The sequence below is a fragment of the Taurulus bubalis genome, assembly GCF_910589615.1.
Source record: "Taurulus bubalis genome assembly, chromosome: 3".
Lineage (NCBI taxonomy): Eukaryota > Metazoa > Chordata > Actinopteri > Perciformes > Cottidae > Taurulus > Taurulus bubalis.
Genome location: NC_136591.1, coordinates 11,041,936 through 11,066,460, shown reverse-complemented (window position 1 = coordinate 11,066,460; position 24,525 = coordinate 11,041,936). Strand labels below are relative to the sequence as shown.

Below are 24,525 nucleotides of genomic sequence, written 5' to 3'. Positions count from 1 at the left end.
ATCCTCCAGGCCCTTTGGTACGTGGTATACTAACATTTTCCAAATTCGCTTTTGATAAGGACATTGTTGTTCCGGTTTATTCAGCTACTGCTTCTCCAGGCAGATGATTTATTTCGGTCAGTACTGTGTATTGTTGTGGTGTCCTTTCTATTGTATTGCTTTATGATAAGATATTTTTATCTCTCAGTCTTGCTGCCTAATGCCCAAGGCTGTAAAGTTCTACTCCTTAAGATTTCAGCCCTGGTTGATTTGGCGACACTTGTGGTGACTGGGGGTAACGGCAACTCTGTTTAAAACAGAAGAGCATAAGAGAAAAAAACACATCACTCTTACACACTTACAATATTCAAGCGTGAAAAAATGGCAAGAATTACTGTTTTCTTGTTTTCCTGTGATTAGTTGATGTGAAACATCAGACATCGTTGGGTTCGCATTAGCAGTAACAGTAATGCTAGAATGCATTTTTTCCCGTGTCACGGTAATTGGAATCCAGTGCAGCAATGGCTGACACTGACGCTAACAATGAAAACTACTACGTAGAGAGGCCATTTACAGAATGTTAATACATTGCTGACAAAACTCTGGCCATAAATGATGTACATTTTTTTAATATTTCATCTTCAGACATGATGCCATCCTGCATACGTCGCTTTTCTCCATGTTGCTCATTATCCCCTTGTTACATCAGTGTCTTCCAGACTTTCGCCGATACGAGGACGTTGTAAACATGCATCATCAAATCCTCAAATGATCTGCTGTGAACACCTGTTGGCTTTTGATCGAAAGCAGAACATCTTCACAGTGGATTGTACCGTACGTTGTGTCATCGGTTGGGTTTATTAAAATCAAGACAAGATTAAATCTGCTGTCCATATCTTTTGGGGGCTTAAATTCAAACCATTGATACGAGTGACAGTAAATCCTGAAGTCACTGAAACCAAACATCAAAGTGTACGTCGCACACTTTGATGTTTGGTTCATAAGATTGTATATATTAATAAAACCAATTTGTTCAAGTGTTAAAAAAGTCCCACTTAACTTCATGACAATGAATCATTGTAGCACCTTCTGCATAGCTCCTATGAATCAATTTATTTTTACAGTAAAGCTTGCACTTTTTTAGGTAATATTCTGCAACTCTTCTTTTTTGTATTGATTTGCTCTTTTACTCATTCAGCCTTGCACATTTATATTAAAGGGCAGCAATATAGTAAGCTCTGAAAATGAAAGACCGACCTGACTCGGCTCAAGAAAGGGTAATAGTCTTTTTTGAGCACAAACAGCAATTATAAACACCATGACACAAAACTGAGCTTTTAAATCTGAAACTAAGCCACGGCTGCACATTGAACCACAACATTTTAATTCTGTATTTAGTCACTTTGCATTATGCATATTAGCAGTCATCCGCTCATCTACTTACTTAAGTGTTTAAGTTAAATTCTATAATAAAATGTTTTTTAAAGAAGCGGACGCCTCCCTTTCCATTAGCAACCTGTAATCTTTTTTTCGATGTCAAATGTGGACTAAAAATGGAACCGATTTGTTTACGGATGAGGACGACATGATGAGGTTGAAAGGAGAGGAGGTGTGAAGGAGAGAGCGAGCAGCAGCATGGGATATGGAGAGGTGCTTGAGACATGAAGTGGTGAGTGTGTATGTGTGTGTGTGTGTGTGTGTGTGTAGGCGGAGAGCGAGACGGAGGACGGCAGGACATTAACTTAAACAGATACATAGAAAGGAGTTGAGGGAGGCTGAGAGGGAGGTGGAGATGGACAAGATGGGAAAGAGTGAGGGGGAAGAGAAGAGGAGATTCAGTGAAGCAGGTAAAAGGCAAACACAGGAGGGAAAGAAGGCTGAGTGATACTGATGAATTAAGTCTGGAGAAACAAGAGAGAGAGACGAGTCAGTTTGGGGGCGTTGTGAGTACCATCAAGTTGAGTTTGTTCAGTGGAGTGATGATGGGCCTCAACTCAACCTATGGCAGTTGAGTTATATTGTGTGTAACGTCGGCTTATGAAGAAGAATGCATGGAATACTATAGACCGGTCCTTCTCAAATGGGGGTACGTGTACCGCTAGGGGTCCGTGGAGGCACTCCAGGGGGTACGTGAGATTTATTTTTTGCTGATCTATTTAAAATTAGCATCCATTCAAAAATCCTTTAAAAATTGTTTTTTAATAAATATTCAATTAAATAAAAGAGTAAGTTCATAAACTGCATTTTATATATTATATCTAAAATCAGACTCTGATGGCACAGTACTGTGTATGACATCTTTTTTTAAACCAAAAATGTTTTGTAATGGTATAATATTTCACAGGGGCTACATCACTCAACAAAGGTTGAGAACCACCGCTATAGACAATATCGCTGGTTCTGCTGCACCAATTTTGATACTTTTTCTTTTGAACTTTGTGAGTCTGACAACGTTTTAGGAGAGCAATGCTAAACACCTGCATTATTACATAATCACTCTTAAGATGAACTCTTACAGCAATCTGTGATACAGGAGGGAAGTCAAATGACAAAAGGGGAAGCAGTAGCAGGGGATGGACGGCGAAGGAGAGAAGTCAGTCGAGTACTGAAGTGACAGGTTGTTTTCAGAGCAGCGAGACCCTGGAAGATAGATGAAGACAGGGTCAGCAACTCCCCGCTAAAGTCACCACAGATGACTAACTGTGGTTGTGTGTGTGTATGTGTGTGTGTGCGCATGTGTGCGTGTATGCGTGTATGTGTTTGTGTGAAGAAGGGGTCAGCAATTTTTTGACTAACTGTGAGTGTGGAGTATATTTGTGTGTGTGTGTGTGTGTGTACGAGAACAAGGTCAGCAACTTCAACACTTCATTGCTGACACGGTTTGTGTTTGTATGTTTCACTTCCTCTCTGTGTATCTCTCTGATGTGACCCAGCAGTTCAAACGGTTGCTCATCCTTTTTTTTGGGGGGGGGGGGGGGTTCTGTTTTCACTCACAGCATATTAACTCTGGCCCAAGCCACCCTGCTTCCTCTCGTCATGGCAAACGTGTCGCTGTCGCCTCTCTGCTGTTGACTGCTTGTTCTCAGCTCGGCTAATGATCACACACACTGTCCAGCAGTGCAGCAAAGTACAGCGTTCACAGCACACACGTGCGCTCGCCGTATGGTGTCTTGTGTGTGAAGATTCGCACATGAAAGACTTTGATTCAAGGCTACTAGCTCCGCGAGGGAAATCTAATTTGCCCATCCTCGTTATTATGCTGCAGTTTGGGCAAAATAACATGTTCATATTAATTCTCACATGAGAGAATGCCCTGGGGTAAAAATCATCAAAGTTTGAACATTTTGCCCTTCACCGTGCAAGATTTATGAGCAGTAGCAGAGGGAGTGGGGAACTTTTTGCCCTGAACGTAACCTCTCAGGCAGCACTCCCTAAATTGCTTAAAGATTGAAAGTGTTCTCAAATTGAATTGATTTTTTTGGCCACTTACAACAAGCTGTAAACACCATAATGACACATTATGACCTTGTAAAGTTGTTTCAACAAAGCTGTTGGCAACCAGTGTCCTGCGGATATTGTGCTCAGTTAGGGACCATATGTACACTACCTTTCCTAGAGCATTGTGGGATACTTTTAATCCACTTGATAGATTATCATAATTCTCACTATACATTTGTACAGCACTACAACATGGCAAACTCACTATATAGTTGACTATATATAGTGGACTTATTGTGGATATATAGGGATGAAAGAAAAAATTAAAAATTAAAAACAAGCTTATAGTTCTAAAGTCCACATTTCAAATATAGTATATATTCTCCTGTCTTTTTTCTTCTTCATCTTGGCTCCTGAGGAGCACAGGCCGGCTCCATCTATCCATTCAGCTTTTATAGACTTTACTATTTTAACTTTATTACAGATGCTGGCTACAGATATATTGTCATTTACAGCATTTTCCTAGAATTGTTTTTATTAGCCTTGTTTTTATGCCCTCTGTTGACCTTTCATCATTGCTTTTATTGCTTCATTCTATCTGTTCATAATACACCATATAGCACTTTGCAAACACCTCCTATTGAGTTCTATTAAAAATGAAGAATGTCGTTTTTTTTTTTAAATCACCTTAAATACAGGGTTTTGCTGAAAGGCCCCTAAGACACACTTTTCCTCACCATGTGCTATTAACTTCACTTTAACCACTTTCTATATGCATTAATTAAAGGCACTTGAGTTGATTTAAAAGCAGCAGAAGGTGTTTTTATTGTGAAACCAACAGGAGAACTTCATCAGCGAGTTCACTCAGCAGTGGGATTGAAAGGTTGAATAACGACTCTCTCTTTTCTTTGTCTATCTCAAGGATTTGGACATCACTCAGATCTGCCCCGTCAGTAGAAGTCAGTAGAGTCCAGTGACTGCCTCAGCAGAAATGGCTCCAGCAGCCGTGTCCTCTCCATCCTCTCTCCCCTCCCGCCTCTCCTCGCCCCTCCTCCTCTTCCTCCTCTCCGCCTTCCTCCTCCTGTCGTGTCCTGGATCGGTGCACGCAGGTTCATCTGAGCAAAACTGTTCAGCGAGTGGAGACCCCTGTCAGATAGGTGGGTTGGTCTTATCCGTGAGAAAACTGCATGTGAGGAGGGATTAACATGATTACATGTGAAAGGTGTCTTACCTTATTAACTCTTACAGCAAGTGCAGGTTATTGAACGGGTTAAATAGGAGAAAGACTAGTTTCCCATGTACCAGCCACGTAAGCTGCTGATGTCACCAGCCGGTGTCACAGCTGAACATAATGATGGATCAGTATGAATGAAGTTCACCAGATGGGCATCAGTGGTGAACTTTACTGATCCATCATTATGTCCATCATTATGTTCAGCTGTAACAACGTATCTCAACGAAACTAAACACAACATGGCCTACTTGAAAGGGAAACACTGCATCCAGTACCATCTTTCTTCCACTTTTAAATTGGCTCATTTACAGTATTTCATTTATAAAGTGGCTTTTTCAACGATTAAATTCCCTCCTTTTGCACGAAACAATAGTAAAGCATGTACATTCTTGCCCAATTTAATGCCTATGTTATAATGGGGGCAGTGGATGCATTAAATGATATGGCTTGTCTGCTGTAATGCATTTATAATTAGGTGTTAGTACCCTGCAGATTTCAAAGCCAAGTCTCCATTGTCTTGGTTGCACTTTTCTTCCAGAATGTATATAACAGATTTTACAGCTAAAAATAGACCAAAGAGCACTAAATCACTTAGTAGTCTAAGCTCTACAAGAAAGCATTCCTGTGGTAAATTACATTAACGTTTTGAAATATACATTTTGTTCTTTATCATATCCTATAGTAACATATTTTTAATCCACAGCACAGCTTCACTTCATAGTTTATTGTATATTTCTCATGTGGTACCAGTATATTGGTTGAAGGAATACTTCGTTTTTAAAATAGCCTATAAATAACCTCCAAGCATTTATTGCAGTATATTTTGCCCAGCTCATTCTGTGGGACCTGTCCAAAGGCTCTGCAAATAACAGGAAAGAATTTATTTGCCAGGTGTTAATGCATATTCAAAGGTGAACAATGTCAACAGAATATTCATAACGCACCCACACAAGGAACGCTTCACCCTACAAAGGTGACGGTGTTTCATTGCCTCCTGAGCAACTAGCGAGTTGTCAGCAGATTCTACCAATTTACTGCCTGGAAACTAGAGCGCATTGATTCCTTTCGATACTTTTCATGAAGACCAGATGGAAAATCTCCCACTTTAATCCTTAATCAGGTTGTACTGCCACTGATCTTTTTATAAAATTCCCACAACGACAGACTGTAAATTATTAGAGGGGGAGAGATCATTTAGGTGAGCACACCAAATATCTCTTGTGATTCTTTGCTGCAAAATTCATTAAAAACTCAGGTTGATTTGACTATCTTTTTTTCTTTTTACATTTCAGGAGTGGTACTGCCCATATGGAATCCTCAGAACCCCTCTGTCGGCGACAAAGTGGCACGGGCCATTGTTTACTTCGTAGCACTGATCTATATGTTCCTGGGCATGAGCATAATAGCGGACCGATTCATGTCTTCTATAGAGGTAGGCCAGAGATGAATAACCACACACTTTTTTTACAGTTGAGATGCATGATTAATGCAGTTCTATATCATGTCAGTTATCACCTGTCATTATTAGTTTGGAGAAATACAATGGATATAATTTAATATGACTCAATGTTTGACAGCTTTGTGGCATCTTGGTTAAATACTTAAATTGCTTATTCCTTTCCTTTCCTTTCCTTGCTTTTCCTCATCACTTTTTGCTCCTTTCCTTTTGGTGCATTAACGCCTCTTCTTTCCTTTCCCCTCTGCTTTTCCTCTTTCCTTTAATTTCACGTTGATGGCTCTCCTACTCTTCTTTCCTTTCCTTGTTTTTTGTTGCTTTTCTTTTTGCCTCAACTGTCTATTCCATTTGGCGCACCCTCTACTTTTGTTGCTTATACTCCTCCTTTCCTTTCCTCTCCTCTCCTCTCCTCTCCACTCCAGGTCATTACCTCCCAGGAGAAGGAAATCACTATCAAGAGGCCAAATGGTGAGACCACCACTGCCACGGTCAGGATCTGGAATGAGACCGTTTCTAATCTCACTTTAATGGCCTTGGGTTCTAGTGCTCCAGAGATACTGCTGTCCGTTATTGAGGTGAGCACAATAGATATATTGGGCTAGACATTAGATGAACAGATACAGAATGTGTTGGGAACACAGTAATCTGATTTTCTCCCCACCTATAGGTGTGTGGTCACGGTTTTGAGGCTGGCTCTCTGGGTCCCAGCACCATCGTGGGCAGTGCTGCCTTCAACATGTTCGTAATCATCGCCCTGTGTGTATACGTGGTTCCTGATGGAGAGACGCGCAAAATCAAACACCTTCGGGTGTTCTTCGTCACAGCAGCCTGGAGTATCTTTGCCTACATCTGGCTTTACCTGATTCTGAGTGTCTTCTCCCCTGGAGAGGTCGAGGTGAGAATAGACAGAAATGAAAGCTGTTCAGAGAGGAAGGTTTGGGGGGAAAAAAGAGAAAGTTGGGTCGGGAGGTGTAAACTCGGTCTCTTCTCTCCTCTAGGTATGGGAGGCTGTGCTGACCTTCCTCTTCTTCCCGCTCTGCGTGGTCCAGGCCTGGGTGGCCGACCGTCGTCTCCTCTTCTACAAGTACGTCCGCAAGCGCTACCGTGCTGACAAGCACCGTGGCATCATCATTGAGACCGAGGGAGGGCCGGACGGAGCAGCGGATATGGCTGGAGGAGCACTGGGCCCGGGGGGCTTCACCAAGATGGACATGCTGGAGCTGGACGGACAGATGGCATTGAATTCTCATGGCGGGATCGATGGGGGGATGACAGAGGAGGGAGCAGTGAAAGACGAGCAGGACGAGGCCAGACGGGACATGGCGAGGACGCTGAAGGATCTGAAGCAACGGCACCCGGATAAAGACATGGAACAGCTGATTGAGATGGCAAATTATCAGGTTAGGAGAAGTGTGTTTATATGTGCATGTCTCTTGATATATATATATATATACAAGGGGCATAGTTAGACATTTTGGGAAGTATGTTTATTTTATTTTTTCTTTGTCAAGAGTTGTTGAACTTATCGATGCCACTCTCATGTTTGTGGGTTTAATCATGAAGTTAGAACTGGGTGTCGATTAGCTTAGCTTACTTAACATAAAGACTGGAAGCAGGGGGAAACAGCTAGCCTGTCTGTCCAACATTCAAAGCTGACAAATAAACATGTCCGTGTGCAAACAGAAACCTTGTGCTTTTTATAGAAAGTTTATGAAAATGTGTGGTTTTACAGTAAGTAATATAGTAAGTTCATATGGATTATACAAATGCGATATGTGTTCATAACTGAGCTTTAGGTGCTAGCAGATATATTTTCTTGCATTTGGAGGGAGCCGAGCCAACTGTTTCCCCAGTGCTTCCAGTTTTTATGTTAAACTAAGCTAAATGCTTTCTGGCTCTATCTCCATACTTCTGTCAATCTTTTTTTGTTCCAAAATGTCAAGCTAGACATACACACACATTACATTTTAGCCAATAATTTGATAAATCCTGACTGATTGAATGTTGTGTCCACCTGCAGGAATATGATTGGATGTTACTCGTCAGCTGCTAATAATTATTAAGGCCATTATAACTTGATTGCTCTATCTCGTTGTTCCGTCTTTACTCAGTTTCTGAGCTTAAGATCTTTTTACATCGAGCAATAAATTGAAACATAAAGTCATGCATCACATTTCAGATGCGACTCCTCTGAGGGTGACTTTGTGTTGGAGATGACGCTGTGACACATTCAGTTGTGAACAAGGTGTTTAGGCGATAGCATGTAGGACAGCACACATCTGTTATACAGAAACATTTCAAAATGTTCCAGGGCAACTTCTGAGCTGTTTCACAAATGATATAACTGCCTTAGTTTATTTAATTATAGAACATGGAAACAAAGTTATAAGGAAGTTAATTAAAGAGTAGGCTGAGCATCAGATACCTACACAGGCTCTCTCACATGCATAAACATAGAAGATACACCACTCAGTTTTCCAGGACGCTCCTCATTTGATGTTATGTGCTGATGAAACCACTAGTGGGCAGAAAGGAAGGTGCCAGTTGGTTTGATTGACAGCACTGTAACGTACAACCCCTCTGACATCCAGGTGATGTTTTGCCCGGTAAGTTATATGAACATTAGATATGTTAGCGTGAAGGTTCATTCTTGGACTTGGAAGCCGTAGCTTGACGAAAAATTTGCAACACAAGGTCCACTTGTTAGCTTTCTTTCTGAGTTCTCACACACTGAGTTCATGTGTTGAGGAAGAAGACTGTCAGTCAAAAGCTTGAAAAGAAAAGCCACCAAGGGGACCTTGGGTTAAGATTTTTGGGGGAATTTAGATTTACAATTTGTGAATTGATATTTATTAGCTATTAATACCCATTGCTTTGTCCTAAATTTAACTTTGGCTAGTTGAGTGTTGTTGTTAATGTGTCCCTCAGGGGTTAATAGACTAGTCAGTTAATCTGTTCTCATCCCTGGCAAAAATAAAGGAGCTGCTAATAGATGGCTGTCTCACACACACACACACCTCTTTGTTGCAAGTTCTACTCACACATGCTTACATTTTTTTTGGAATACTAATCACAATTAGCACATTTAGGATTCCTGTTTATTTCCTCTGGTTTTCTCCTTTAACACTGGACTGCAGAAGCTGTCCAGGTTTCAGCTTGTCTCCCTGTCTGTGCTTTTTCCTCTTCCTTCCCCTGCCTCCTCTCTGAGCCATTCCTTGGTTTTGGTCATTGTTCTTTTGGTGGTGAGGGAAGGACGTTTGGCAGGCACCCCAGGGTGCGCTGGGCAACTTCCAGATGTTTGATTGCATACGAGCCTCCCTCCCCCTGCAGCTTCTTCCTCAGCCTTGTGCTGTAAATAGAAATGGCAGCTGCCTTGAAAATGTATCTCAACCAAATGGATTAACGTTTTTTTAGTCATCATGAAGAATTGTATTAAATAAGATAGTAGTTCCCTGTGGTGGAATTGAACTTCCATTAATTGAGCCTGGTTTGTTCGGCAAAACCAGACCAAGTTTTTTAAACAAACAACTACAGCTTCAATTCCTACAAAGAGATTCAGATGTTATGAGGATTCTGGAGTAAACTGCTGCCTCACTCCAAAATATATCGCAGTGTTCCCAGCTATGAAGCCACATTTAATTTAATGGTCTCAAAACTATAGAGCCTAATGTGTTAATGTACTATTTGTTGGATCGTTAGGATCCTAAATTGCTATACAGCCAATCATTTTTATTGGAATCAGCTGCTTATTGATGAGGCTCATTAGATCTCAAGTTGCAAGCCTGAAACTGCAGGTTGTTCATTTCAGAGGTTCATAATTCAGGAAACTGGAAGGCTACAATGTCAAATCTTTCCTTCCTTCCATTTATTTTGAGTGACCTGGCAACATCTTTGTCAAAAAGCACAGACAAACCTCAAGCATCCAATCTATTGAAGTGTTCTCAAGTAACTCAGTGAATCTGTCAATGACCTTTGACCTTTAATCTTCCTTTAGAGACATTTTAGAGATTTCCCAAGAGAGATTCACTGCTTCATTTTTAAATTGCAGCTGTCGGTTTAAAAGTAGAAACTTTTGCAAAAGAAACTCTAATGACGATGACGACAATCGATTACTTTGTTAATTGATGGGTTTTGTTGATCAGGTCCTGATGCAGCAGCAGAAGAGCAGAGCGTTCTACCGTATCCAGGCAACCAGGATGATGATCGGAGCCGGCAACATTCTCAAGAAGCATGCTGCCGACCAGGCTCGCAAGGTGAGTCACACATAATCTCCACTCATCACCGTTATTCCAAATTGGGAAACGCCGACCTGACTTCAAAAATAATTCCCCAGGTGGTGAGCAGTCATGAGATCCAGGCACCGGAGGATGACCCTCACACCATCCGGATGGAGTTTGAACCCGCTTTGTACCAGTGCTTTGAAAACTGTGGCTCCCTGAAACTGACCGTTGCCAGACGTGGAGGAGACTCTGGAGTTACTGTCAAGGTATGTGTGGCATTAATGCAAGACATGGAGTTCAGAAGAATAGGAAACTGTGTATAAAAAACGGTGTGTTTGTGTGGATGTGTGTGAGGGAGGGACAGCAGCCAAAAGACTTCAAGACAGAGAAAAGCCAACAGCCTGGAAAATACAAAAATCTACTCTGAACTGATTTCACTCATATCTATGGCAGTTTTCCAGGTCTTGATCTGATTTTAATCATAGCAGGTTGTCACCTCTAGAGAGCTTCCTTGTTCTCTTCTTTGGTCAGATGCTGGTGCAGCTATATAAGTGGGAGATAAAGGAAAGCTGGGAGACAAAATACAACACACTTTATTCTCCAGATTTTTAGATTTCAGCTCAAAACATATCCTCTGACAAAGGCTCATTGATTACGGGCTTCACGCTGGCCTCATACTCTGATTAAGAGCTTTTCTTTAAAGTCTCCCACAGGGAATCTGTCAGTGAAATGGTACCTGATCTGCTCGCTAATACTTCAGGGGCTTTGCTTGACTGTGTCCCTCCTGATTTTCTCCCTGTATACAAATTAAACTATGATGCAACATCAGTGCTGCTGGAGAGGAAGTCTTGTGGCATGGCCTCAGTCCGCCGTCTACTGAGAGCTGATGTTGTTAAGTGAAGTGGCCTATTCAGCCCACACAGGCTTTCTCAATGAGGCTACTTGTGGCTGATAGCGCACTTGTTGAAACGGTCAAAAGTTCCAAGAATATATTCTTCACATACACTTCACAGGCTGCAATGTAAGTCTAGTTGAATGTACAAGAAAAGTTCAAAGAAATATACAATGTCCTTTAAAAGTTTTAGTAAGCTTTAGGTCTGTTATATATATTGAGTATTTTCATTCCAATATCTGTTCTATGTAACCTTGCTACTGTGACAAACACAATTCCCCTTGGGGATGAATAAAGTATACATCTATCTATCTATCTATCTATCTATCTATCTATCTATCTATCTATCTATCTATCTATCTATCTATCTATCTATCTATCTATCTATCTATCTATCTATCTATCTATCTATCTGTCTGTCTAAAACATATTCCTATACAGTTCTTAAAGCCAAGCTATATCATTGGCTGATTTATTGGCAATTTATCACTTTTATGTTTTTACAAACACATCAACATCATTTCTTATTTTTATATTTCAAACATCTAAAAAATATGAATCCTCACTATACAGCAGTTCCAGCATTATCAGCTTCTGTGATGGGTACATAAACTGCACTGTGTCACTCAATTCATACACAATTCATTAGGAGAAAAATAAAGTCAAACTGAGAAAAATAGAGCAGTGCCAGTAGGAAAACTACAAAAGCATTTCCAACACTGAGTCATTGATTCGGCTTTTCCTACAGACCTCCTTAGATTATTTTAAAGTAGTCTTTAAATCTTTACCATATTCATATAATGATAATACACAATGAGGGCAAATGTCTAAGGCTTTGTACACGATGGAGAGGGTTAATAAACGGGGCAGATGGAGAGAATGGAGCGGATACAGGGAAAGTTTTGTTGTACTATCTTCAAAGTCTTTATTATCATGCTGTATCTGACCAGAGGGCCCAGTTTAATGAAGCAGTTCATCTTGTTTTCTCTCACCCTCTGTTCACATCTCCACAAATGCCTCTCCTCCATTTCTCTGCCGTCCTCCTCTATCTCTCTCTTCTTCTCTGTCCTCTGTGTCCTCCTTCTCCCTTTGTGTTTATCTGCCCATTTTCATATCATTTCACTTCTGTTTCATGTTCTGACGGCTCTTTTCGCTCTCCCCTTACCCTCGTCTCAACCCGCCTCCCGTCTCTCCGTGTTCTCATCTCCCCCAGGTGGACTATCGCACGGAGGACGGTACAGCAAACGCAGGTTCAGATTATGAGTTTGCGGAGGGAACACTGCTGTTTAAACCAGGAGAGACCCTCAAAGGTAAACATACAGCAATACTTTATGGCATATTTAGAAAAAAACACATCCCTGAGACTTAGGCTCAAGTAGCAGAGGTCATCTGCAGCACCGTAGGCAACCTTTTCTACTGGCTTTTACCAAAATTTGATTTTAAACTCTTTTACTAGAGATCACAGTCGGAGTGATCGACGACGACATCTTCGAGGAGGATGAGTATTTCTATGTCCACCTCAGCAACCCTCGAGTGGTTGGTTATCCTGAGATTGGCACCGCCCCGCTGGATGCCAGTGCCACCCCGAAAGCCGTGCTGGGTGACAACCACACATCAACAGTGACTATCTACGACGACGATCACGCAGGTGAGAGCGACCCCTCTGTAACCTAACAGGAGTTGTCTATCTGGATGTAACTACGAACACTAAATACTTTGTCTCTGCATGTTGTACTTAAAGCCAAACTGACATTTTCGCATCCTACTCACTTTCTGTTTTAGAAAGAATTCATGTTGATTTCTGTTCGTATTTAACCTTCTGTGCAAGATTAAAGATGAAATACGGACAAAGAAGTGTCTGCACACCATCTGCTTAATGTGAAATCCACATAGGGCTATTGCTTTGCTACATTGCCCCAGGATTTCTTCAAAAAGGTATAACAAAGAGTTCCAGTCCCTCAGTCGACACTTTTTCAGGTACTGGAGTTTGTTAACATCCAAAGAGAATTAAAGTGGGAGTGGGTGGTAATCTATTCCCCATTACACTATATATATGGTGCACATTAGAGAGCAAGCTAGTGAGTGAGAGCGTAGGTGTTTATCAACCTCATCATCATGTCTTGCTACTGTTTCTCCCCTGCGAAACAACGTGCTTTCTTTCTTTCTTTTTTTCGCAGGCATCTTTACTTTTGAGAACGCCAGTCAGAAAGTGAGTGAGAGTGTGGGTGTGATGGAGTTGAAAGTACTCAGGACTTCGGGGGCCCGAGGCCTGGTCGCCGTTCCTTACCGCACCGTGGACGCCAGCGCTAGAGCAGGGGAGGACTACGAGATGGCCGTTGGCAAGCTGGAATTTCAGAATGACGAAACCATGTAAGTACAGATATTTTGTCAATATTTGTTATTTAACCCAGTCACAAGTTCTCATCACTTATAGGGGGACTTGAACAATTGCCCAATATCTAAAAGAAATACCCAAAATACTCTGTTTTTAAACTGTTTTTGTTGCATTAAAAGGTGACAATGACATCATTCTGGAATGCCAATGACATATTGCTATTTCTCCTTCTCCGTTTCCTTTCTGTGTGATTGACTCCTGTTCAGAAATGGCTATTTAGGTTAATTGAGTGTTAAAAATCCATTCATAGTATAAATAGCTCTAGAAGGCAGATAACAGTGTGATAATGCCACTCTTCAAGGTAGGCAACTATGCATTAAAATGCTTCTTCACACATGCGCGCACATACACACACACAGAATTGCTCTTGTGTCCTTGGGCTCCTGCATTTTTAATATGCTGACGTGAGCTGTGTTAAATTGACCAATACATAAAGCAGTTGGGAATGCAGTTTCCTCAGCGCCTCCTGGGGCCTATAAGCAAGTACTCTATGGGTGTGTGTGTGTGTGTGTGTGGTTTTGTTCTTGTATCTGTACGAGGACCATTTTGAAGAACAAGGACATTTGCGCTGGTTGCCGCTTCCTCAAGGTGCTGTTTGATTGACAGGGTTAGACATAGGTCAGGGTTCGGCTTGAACAGCATGAGCGCTTAAGTGTTATGACATGGGGATTGTCAACGTAGTTATGTCAATAAGTATCCTCACTCACTCAAGTGTAATGATGCAAATGTGTGTGGTCTGTCTAGGGGGCTAAAATTTTGGCAAAGCCGCTCAGAAGCTGTTCATCTGTGAACTGCCCTCATAGAAACACTGAGAAGGCGGTGTCTGTGTGTGTGTGTGTCTAAAGTTTTTCGACTTTAGAGTAAGGACATTTATATTTGTGTTGGTTTGGGTTTGTATTGCCTTTATTGCTGCGACAAAGGGCCACAGAATTGAACGAGGGCCACTGCGAGGGCCTACATGGGGCGCACGCTCTACTGGATGAGCCCGAAGTCGCCCCATGGGTGAGGACACATTAGTCTTCAAAGAGCTGTTTGAGCTTTAATACTTTGGCTTTCAAGGTTAGGATTACAATTACATGTAGGTCATGGTTAAGGGCTGGCATTAGACATGTACTGTGGTTGTGATCAGGGCTTTGGTGCTATGGGAGTGCATGATGTCAACGAGGGTCCTCACAAGTATAGGAGTACAAACGTGTATATGTGTATGTATCAAAACAGATTTAAAAATGAATAAGAGGCTCGCCATCTGACACCAGCCGGCTTCTGCGTATGAGCATAACTACAAGGGCAGAGTGTGTTTGTGTGCGTGCGCTTCTGTGAGATGATGTACCATCAATGATGCAATCACTGCTTATAAAGCTCTGTAGCAAGTGAGGTTAGGAAGGGGGGGGGGGGGGGGGGGGGGGGGGGGAGTGAGATAAAGAGGGCCAGGGGAGAGATGGAGGGATAAGAGAGATAGACTTCATGTCCTCTGTTGCTGGTGTGTCAGTACAGAAACTAAAGACAAGGCTGATGCCAATGGAGTTAAGATACTGTTGCTGTATTTGCTACAAGAGGATTAGAGAGATCAGTGGGTGAAGTATTATTTGTTTGTTTTTTTACCCCTAAGAGATTGTAACTTTGTGGGTCAAGAGTAAACAATAAGCAAAAATAAGCATATTCCTCTATGAGTGTGGATTAACTGTGCAAGGTTTATATTCACAAAGGATAATCATAGTGTTTATAAGTTTAAATTGGTCAAAGTCTCATGTTTTGATTAAGACACGTCCACTTTTTGCTCGTAGTAATAATCAATTTCTCTTGTTACAACATATTTATAATACTTCTTGTGCACATCTAAAACAATACCAAAATGACCAATACACCATTTTTTATAGTGGACATTATAATTTGTGCTGTCAGAGATTATTTGGCATTATAGTTGTGTGCCTTGCTCTTTTAAAAGGCTTTTTGAGAAAATGTACCAACAGAAGAAAAAAAGGAAAAAGGACTCGTGCAAACAGGATGCACTCCCTCATCATATCCCTCCCCTTCTTTATTTTTTCATGTCTTTTCTCGCTGCTACCCTCTCTGTGGGTTTTCTCTCCTCTTTTCAACATTGTGCCTTTGAGCCGCTTGTCAAAAATGTCCTACTAATGTAAACCTGCTTTTATCCGCTGCACTCGTTTGTGTCTTTCTTCCCTCCATCTGCCCTTCCTCTCTCTGTTCTGTCTGTGCCTCATAAAATGTCTGCTCTTGATTGACCTTGGATTTGCTCAGTATCATTATTTCTTTTCTTTTTTTCCTTTTCTTTTCTTGTTCCCGTGTCAGAGAGACCTTCTTTAATGTCTCTCCCTCCAGCCCCCATATTCTGTCTGATATATTTTTTGATTTTCTTCCACGCTGGATGAGTTTTATCACTCCCCATCCTCTCCTGCTCCCTCGTTTCCTCCCTTCTTCACCTTCTCCTCTACCCACATCTCATGTCTCTCCTCTCTCCCCTTTCACCCACTCCTATTCACCCCGATTCCTCTTCATTTGCATCTTCCTCCCCTCCGCCTCACCGTTTTTGTTTACACCGTCAGACTTTCCTTCCTCTTTTCTTCTCCCTGTGTAACCTTACCCCTTGTTTTACGTGACCCGACACCCTTGTCTCGCTCCGCTGACTCCTTCTCACCTCTTCTCTTCTCTCCACCTCCCTTATTTTATCCTTATCCTCATCCTCGCCATCCATCCATCGCTGTCTACCGGTTTAGTCAGAGAAAAGGGACTTGCTGCCAAGGCAATTTTGCTGAACCGCAACCCAGACATAATTCAGCCTCCACACCTCCCTCCAGTCTCTCTTGTCCCTCTTACACTGTGTCTCCTTTCAAGCTGCGTAATAGTTTTGTTTACCCATTTCTGGTTTCGGCATTTGAGCAACCCCACATTAATCTGTCTAAAAAGTTTGAGAAAAGAGTAAAGTGGTAAAAGTCGGTAGATGGATCATAGGAGTAGAGGTCGTGGCGAGCCAGGTGCTGCTTAAAATTCTCAGGGAAAATCCAAAAGGCATTGGAGCTGAACTGACAAGAGGAGAAGATAGGAAAAGAACACCAAGAAGGAAGAGAAGGAGAAGGAGAAGGAGGCTTCAGCTCAATTTCATGAGCTCTAATTTATACAAACTAATGGGATTCCACAGAGAGAATTCTCTTTTCTCCTGCATCCCTATATCCTGCCTGATCGGTACTGCAAGACGTAACTGAATATGCTATCCTGTTGAATTATTGGAAATGTAGGAGCTTGACTTGTGACTAAAAGTCAGGACATGTCGTTCTTTGCTGCATTGACTTTGAAGATCATTTTTTAAAAACTCTTTCAAAGGGTAAATTCCCGGCTTCTTGCCAATCAAGAGGCCACACTGACATCCAAATCGTTGGGGAAATAGCATTGATGGATAAGGCATGAATAGCAGTGATGGATTCCAGAGAAAATGTGTTTTCATATGCTGTCATGGAGGGAAAAGAGCAAGAAACGCGGAGTGAAAGATGGAAGGAGGAGAAAAGGAAGAGGGATGTCTTCGTTTCATGACTTAATAATGAACCAAGGACAGAAGTGACGGGCAAAGAGACTGAAAGAATGACGTGAATATGTAAGCATGTTAATGTCAGAATATTCTATTATATATTGTGTGAACTCAGATTGATGAATGAATGAATGAATTCTATCTCTGTTCCACCGATGCTTCTTTTATTTATCCCTGTCTGGTTCACCAATAATCTCTCCTGGTTGTTTCTCATACTCCATCTGTCTGCAGCTCTCTCTGGCTTGTTCTTTTTGTTAAGAGGGCAAGTGTGTGAGAAGTCAAAGGCAAAGTTAACTGTGTGTCTGTGTGTGTGTGTGTGTGTGTGTGTGTGTTTGTGTGTGTGTGTGTGTGTGTGTGTGTGTGTGTGTGTGTTTGTGTGTGTGTGTGTGTGTGTGTGTGTGTGTGTGTGTGAGAGAGAGAGAGATATGCTCAGCAGGACCAGTTTATTCTTAGCCTTCCTCTGAGCTGCAACCGAGCACAGAGTCACAGCCAAGACCCAGACAACTGTGTATGTGTGTGTGTGTGTGTGTGTGTGTGTGTGTGTGTGTGTGTGTGTGTGTGTGTGTGTGTGTGTGTGACTGTGTGTGGGGTCGTCTCCTCTGGCTGCTCATTATAAATTTCAAACAGGTGTCGCCACCACACTGTGCCTACGCCTGTTCAATTACTGCTTTGCCCTTTGTGTGTATGCGTTATGTGTGTGTGCGCGTGCACTCACTTTACAGAGCAAACCACCTCCAACATTTTTGAGCCCGAAAACTTTGCACTGTGTCACCTTGCAAACAAAGCTAAATTAAACATTACTATGTTCCTAAAAAATGCCCTTCGGGAAACATCTTTAATACTTTCACACTCCAATGTCAGCAATTGAACGTTCCCGAGCCCCACCCTCTTTACTTACCGCTGCTACACCTGTCAATCTGGCCGTTCGGGTTTTATATGTTTTGTTTTGTGTGGACACCAGGTGGAGAAGCTACTAGCTAATGGGAATCCAAGTAAAGAATAATAAAGAATTTTCCATAAATTTGATAAAGAGCCGACGGGAGCCGCTAACGTTAGCCTAAACTATGCTGTGTTCCAACTCCAAGAGACAAAAGCAACAAACCATCCAAGCAAGGCAGCTACATTGTCAGGGAATTCCCATTTAGGTGTTGCTTATTAATATAAGCCATTGTCCATTTAAGCATCGATGACGTAGTTCTGTCGTTAAATAGCATTGGGAACTGGCTGACTTTATTATTTTTTGATGGAACGGAACAGGGTGAAACTAAAATATATGATTGGCTTCACCATGTCACCATGGCTCCCATTGAAAATAACTGTCGCTCGTTGCTGTGACGGTAGTGGCGTTGCTCTTTTTAGAGACCCACGTACGCCGCTACAACGCGGAGAAATCCAAAGTGTGACAGACTGGGGCCCCGTTCCTCGTGCCTGGCTTTCTGAGTTAGCCGGATCATTTTCAGGATAAGATGACGCAGGTCAGGCTTTTCGGTTCCACGAAGCAAGTTTGTAAAATTCACCATAGCAACACATCCAAATCCTTTAACCTGCTCCAGCGCAGGCTAACTTCACTGGATAAGCTGGCCACTCCCACCGGACAAAAATGCCAGCTCCCTTCCTCATTGATGAAGGAGCGATATTAGTTTTATAGGGAAAGAGTTCTTCAAGATTGCCAAGATCCGTTCTCACATCAGGATGACTTCCTGTACGAGCGCTATCGATTCTGCTGACAAGGAATCATTTATTTATGAGACCTTCTCGAGCCGTACATTGAACACCACACGGCGCAGCCGAGCATTGGCCGTCTCACAGACTGTATGCATAGACTGGATCACAGCCATGCGCTTTTTTTGCGAGTGGTACATGTTTGTACAGTGTCGGTGATGCAGAGAACATCGGGAAAACCGCTGCATGTCGTGCTGTTCGTAACGTTTATTTAGCGCTTAAGAAACTTATGGATGTGTTGAAAGCACTCATAATTATATGACAGTGTTATTAGTACACTATATATCATTATTGAAGAAAATGATTGAGGTGGACTCAGGATAAGAATACAGAGAATCACACACAATTTCTTTTCAATGCTTCAATTGAGTGAATTTCTGATTATGAATAATACATACATACTGATCCGCCCATACACATATTCAAACTCCTAGTTATATGGTAATCTTCACATACATGTATTTACACATATATAGTACATGATACAATTGGACAATTGCGATTCTGGGGAGGGTTTTTAGCCAATGGGCGATTTAGAGAAATGTCATCATGCATTGCAGACGACAATGCAATTCAACTGCCAGCCTTATACTCATCACTTAAGGGAGACATAATCTGTTATTGCTGTTTCCAATGGGATCATAGAACCCCCTGAAGTGCACCAACCAAATTACCACTTAACAATATTGAGTTTTACAGTTCCCCCAGCATCCTGCCATGCTGCGTTATGTGTTAATGAACCCCGAACGCAACTTCTTAGTGTTTTCGACAAAGCTGTCAAAAGAGCTGTGATCATTTTTTTAGCTGCTGGTGAAGGAAGAAGTCAGCTTGTAAGTTTTAAACAACGCATTCTCCCTTTGGCGAGGTGCTTCTTGGAATTAAGATAAATACAAGGAAAGTGAGAGTGTGAGCTTGTGTCTGTTTGTGTGAGTGAGTGAGTGTGGGTGGGTGTTTGCTTGTGTCACAGCGCTTGTAACGTGTTTGATTTTTGCAACCTGTTTCTCCGTCTGTCACCAAAGCAGGGTGACTAACCTAAAGCTGTTCCCAAAATAAAACATCCTTTGAACTCCAAATCCCCGAGAGCTGTGCGCTGGAAATGTGCGTCTAGTGTGTGTGTGTGCATTGAAGTGTGTGTCCTTTCTGCCCAAATTCATAAGGATGCACTTGTGTTGAGTGTGTGTGTGTGTGTGTGTGTGTGTGTGTGTGTGTGTGTGTGTGTGTGTGTGTGTGTGTGAACAGTTTCCTGTATTTCCACAGTCATTTTTGTTGCTCATCTAGCGAGTCTCATATTATCCCTTTCTCATATCCCTGCACACGGGCATGCACACACACACACACACACACACACACACACACACACACACACACACACACATACACACACACACACTTTAGCATTCTTCAGACGATCAGCGTGTCTGCACATTGTGCCCTTCCTGCTTATCATCTCCGTACTAAATACACTTGTTATCCCCACATTGGGATTAAAGTGGTTTCAGACAGCCGTTTGGATTTTATTTTTCAATGTCATCGTGTCACAAAGCCAAAGCATGTTTTTGTCTGCCAGACATAACTGAGCAGACACCAGAATAAAACAGTTTTAACCAATCATATGACGCCATAAACATGTTGGTATAAGGTGCTTTGCGTGCTGTTTCGCATGACTCCCACATCACACGTTAAAACGGTCAAACCCAGCAGTGGGGTTTGTTAGTATGCATACTGCTTCTTGCTGGCACTATTTATGCAGCAGAGTTGATGCTAGAAAGCATCCAGCCTAAACCCCTTTAACACGGTTAAAAACAGCCTTTGGTAATAAATCCAGCTATTCTGTTGTTGTTTGATGTGCCTGTGTTTTTTTTTCTCCAAAGATTACTGAACAGATATGATTGCAGCATATTTAGCAACGCTAGCAGCAATGTCGGCAGGTCGGTCCACCACTATTGGATGGATTGTCATGAAATGATGTACAGACATTAATGTTCCCCAGAGGATGAATCCTAATGACAATGGACATTTCCTCATGTATTTCTAACATGTAGATATCTATATGGTTGATTGAATTATCTTCAATGGAGTGTTAATTGTGTAATCCTTTTGCCACCCATACCTGTAATACATGATCAATTGAGTTTAGTTTGGTTTGACATGACATGACATAAGGTATTATTATTATTACTAATCCATCTAATTTGGCCCTTAGGTTCAATTTCAGCATTTCTTTTACTATCTTAGACATCAATTAATCCTTTTTATCAATCACATGGAACATTCCATCTATTCCACTATTAAGCCTATCACTGCAATGCTATGCAGTCCACACTGGAGCCAGTATAGAGAGTACAGTACAGTACAAACAGGACTATTTATTTGTTTCATATGAGGCACGTATACTGTGTTTGTTGTGCATCCCAGGACAGTTTACACTTCCCAGCAGTTTCTTTGCCTTCTCTTATGTCTTCTCTTCTATGCACCCGACATCCCTCCAGGTTCAAAGAACAGCCTGCTAATGGGCAGATAAACACGTCCAACTCCCCCCTCGCTCTGTGTTTCTCTGACTCCCTCCATTTCCCCGTTTTACTGATGAACGTCAGAATTCCTCATGACAGGATTTTCTTCTTCTCCTCTCTCTGTTGGTTGCCTTAGCAACTTATGGTCCCTTCCATTGTCAGCACCACAAAGAGGAGACGACCGAAAGTGACAGAAACATCGAAAGAAAGCTTAAGAACAAAAGGTGGAAATTATGGGAGTCGAATAGGGAGCTTCGTAGTTTTTTAATTTGTTCTTCTGCTCCGAGCGTTTAAATACGAAGAACCATGTGATTACTCTCCTCGATATTTTCTTTTCCATTTTCTTTTATCATTGATTTCATCTCTAACATTCATTGTCAGGTTCTAAAGCAACGACCACTCTAAGTGTGTGTGTGTGTGTGTGTGTGTGTGTGTGCATTCATGTGTGAGATACATATCCATTGTTTGTTCTTTAATTAAAAGAAAAATCCTTTGGCCAGATGGATAATGAAGACTGGAGTTAAATCACATTTTGGCATCGTCATGGTCTGCCGAACGGGGAGAAAGACTGAAGACATAAAAACGGGCTGAATGAGAGTCAGAGAGCAAAAAATAAAGACGAGAAGAGGGGAAAAGAAAAATAGAGGCGAGGAGCTTTGATCCTCCCTTTCCCTCTTCTCTTTCCTGTTTCTCCTCCTTCTCCATGCTTCTTAACTTATTTTCTCCCTCTGCCCTCCCTCCTCTATCCCCTCTCTTTCTCCTCATCCTCTCTAATGTCAGAGCAGTCAAACTTAAGTAGCTTAAGTCAACATCTTTAACAACCTCAGAAGCTTTTCTCCGTGTGTGTGTGTGTGTGTGTGTGTATGTGTATGCATGCGTTTCTCTTTACGTGTGCTAGCCTTGTGTGTATTGTGTTCCAGCTGCGTGTTGAAATCGATGTGGCAACAGCCGTCTGTTGTTTGCCCGTTGATGTTTTCCCCCTGTTCTACAGTATTCCACTGACAGTGCCTCTAACTCACAACCACCGAGCACCTTTAGCTTTCTCCAAACAGAATTTTAACCCGTTTTTTAATCCCGCCACTGGCTCCTCTGTCTGTGTTCCTCTCTTACAGCGCTGCCGTTTAACCACAGGATGAGTCTATTGATTTGTGGGTCTAAGACAAAGCCAACAACCTGACAGTTAAAATAGCATGGATTTTACAATAGTGGTTGAGACAGGTATATATATATGTAGAAAGAAAGGATGCTGCGATGCTGAATTACAAAACAGCTTTTAGTCGAGACAGCTCTGACGTTAAAATGCTAAACCTGCAGCCTTTGTTTGTGTCTGGCTGTCTCCTCTGTTGTTGTTCTTTCTTTTTCCCCTCCATGCCTCTGCCTCTCTGTTATACAATTCTGCCATTTAGCATCCCTGTCAGTCCCTGTTTCTGTCCCTCTCTCCGTCCCTCTGTGTCTCCCATTTGGTTCTTCTTCTTCGGTCTGCATCTTCCCCTGGGGTTGTTGTTTTAAGCATTGCAGTCCCAGCAATTTTCTCTGCCGAGCACACACACCCTATGGTCAGAGTCCAGCACCCGCACACACACACACAGACGCACACACTGACTCTTGCCAGTATGTCTCTGTGATCAACCCCCTGTGGCCTGCGCCCACCCTGTAATCACGGCTCAGAGACCTACCGTGAGCTGTGGCAACCGGCTGCCCCTGCCCTTCCATGCCCATGATTAGAGCCTCGAAAGTGGGATTGAGACACCCAGCTATACACCCTTCCACTCCCTGCATCCCATCTGCCACGGGCCTCCTTGCTCCAATGGCCTCCACCCTGCCTCGCCGTGACCACATTAAAGGCCTCGGTGCTGGGTTCACTGACCAACAACTCCGGGCTAGACCTTCCAGGGTGGGATGCCAGTTTTCCATTTATTTAGTTTGACTGCAAATTACTGTATGTTATGGGATGGCCTTGGTGCATGGCATGCCTCTCATATATAATCCATCAAATGAATTATACAAAGCATAGAGAGAGATTATTCCTATAAACAAAAAAGTGGTTTCACACCACTGCTCTTGTTTTTAAAAGACCAGGTTTCCTATAAACCACAGAATGCTCATGTTTAATATAAATATGTGGGAAGTGTTTTTTTTCACTCATTCCACCATCTGCCATTGAAAGAGGCTGGAAGGTTAAGTTGTATTTGTGCTGGGAGAATAGTGCCCTCTTTCTTCTCTGTGCCCCAAAGCAACACACACAATGAGACGTGAGATGTGTCAGAGGCTAAGCATCCTATACACAACTGAGTCCTTAACTGTGAGGCGTATGCAACACAACCCTTGATTATTATCCTTACCGATTAATCTGCCACATATTCTCACGATTATTCCATTCAGTACTTGGTCTATAAAGGGTCAGATAATAGTGAAACTCCCCATTACAGCTTTGAAGGTGACGTCTTCTGTTCGCTTGTTTTGTCCGACCAACAAACGATAACAATCTATTAGTTCTTCACTTTTATTCTTCTCTCTATTCACAACGTGGATAATTCTTGGAGAGTTAATGTTTATCTGCCTTCTCTTTTCCTCCGCTGATGTACTGTATGCAGGGCACAACAATTATAACCATATACCCTTAGATTGGTTCGAGGGCTTTGTTAAATTAAATTAGAGCAGTGACCTCTGTTTGTGCATGATTGGATGCTGCTCGGATGGCAGTACCATACTAATGAAGTGAAATGAGAACGCATCCTCAGACTGTCTGGCGTTGGCAGGGTTCACCAAACACTTATACATTTATACTCATATTTTACAACAAATAAGAGACCTATTCTGATTGTTAAAACTGGCAGTAGGTGTAGCAATCAGTTGCAATCAAGTGGGTTTTTTGTCTCTAAAGGCATTTTTTATTCTTGTAGGTGATGATAATAACAGTATTCAATCACTGGTGTGTAATTTACAGTGTGCTTATTCCATAGCTATACTTTGCCACTAAAATAACTGAAATAATCTCTCGGTGTTGCATTCAGGTTCTAAAGTAGGTTGCGTTGCAGAGAAGTACTTTGAGCTAGTAGTCATTCATGCTGTATTGCATTTTGGCAGCGACCTTTGACATCTGGTTATGATTCTATAATTCACTCTTAAGGCCTCGAA

General features: G+C 42.0%; 1 protein-coding gene across 1 annotated transcript in view; it reads left to right on the top strand.

The window, feature by feature from the left end:
* Positions 1 to 4,408: 4,408 nt before the first annotated feature.
* The window catches only part of slc8a4b (solute carrier family 8 member 4b), a gene marked incomplete at both ends in the record, with an annotated part of 41,058 nt that continues 20,941 nt past the window's right edge, over positions 4,409 to 24,525 (top strand). Inside the window, 10 exons of the mRNA XM_079216319.1 lie at positions 4,409 to 4,574; positions 5,944 to 6,083; positions 6,530 to 6,682; positions 6,775 to 7,002; positions 7,106 to 7,507; positions 10,250 to 10,360; positions 10,441 to 10,593; positions 12,433 to 12,529; positions 12,676 to 12,867; positions 13,397 to 13,589. Coding sequence (XP_079072445.1) covers positions 4,409 to 4,574; positions 5,944 to 6,083; positions 6,530 to 6,682; positions 6,775 to 7,002; positions 7,106 to 7,507; positions 10,250 to 10,360; positions 10,441 to 10,593; positions 12,433 to 12,529; positions 12,676 to 12,867; positions 13,397 to 13,589 — 1,835 coding nt within the window. The remainder of the gene's footprint in view (positions 4,575 to 5,943; positions 6,084 to 6,529; positions 6,683 to 6,774; positions 7,003 to 7,105; positions 7,508 to 10,249; positions 10,361 to 10,440; positions 10,594 to 12,432; positions 12,530 to 12,675; positions 12,868 to 13,396; positions 13,590 to 24,525) is intronic.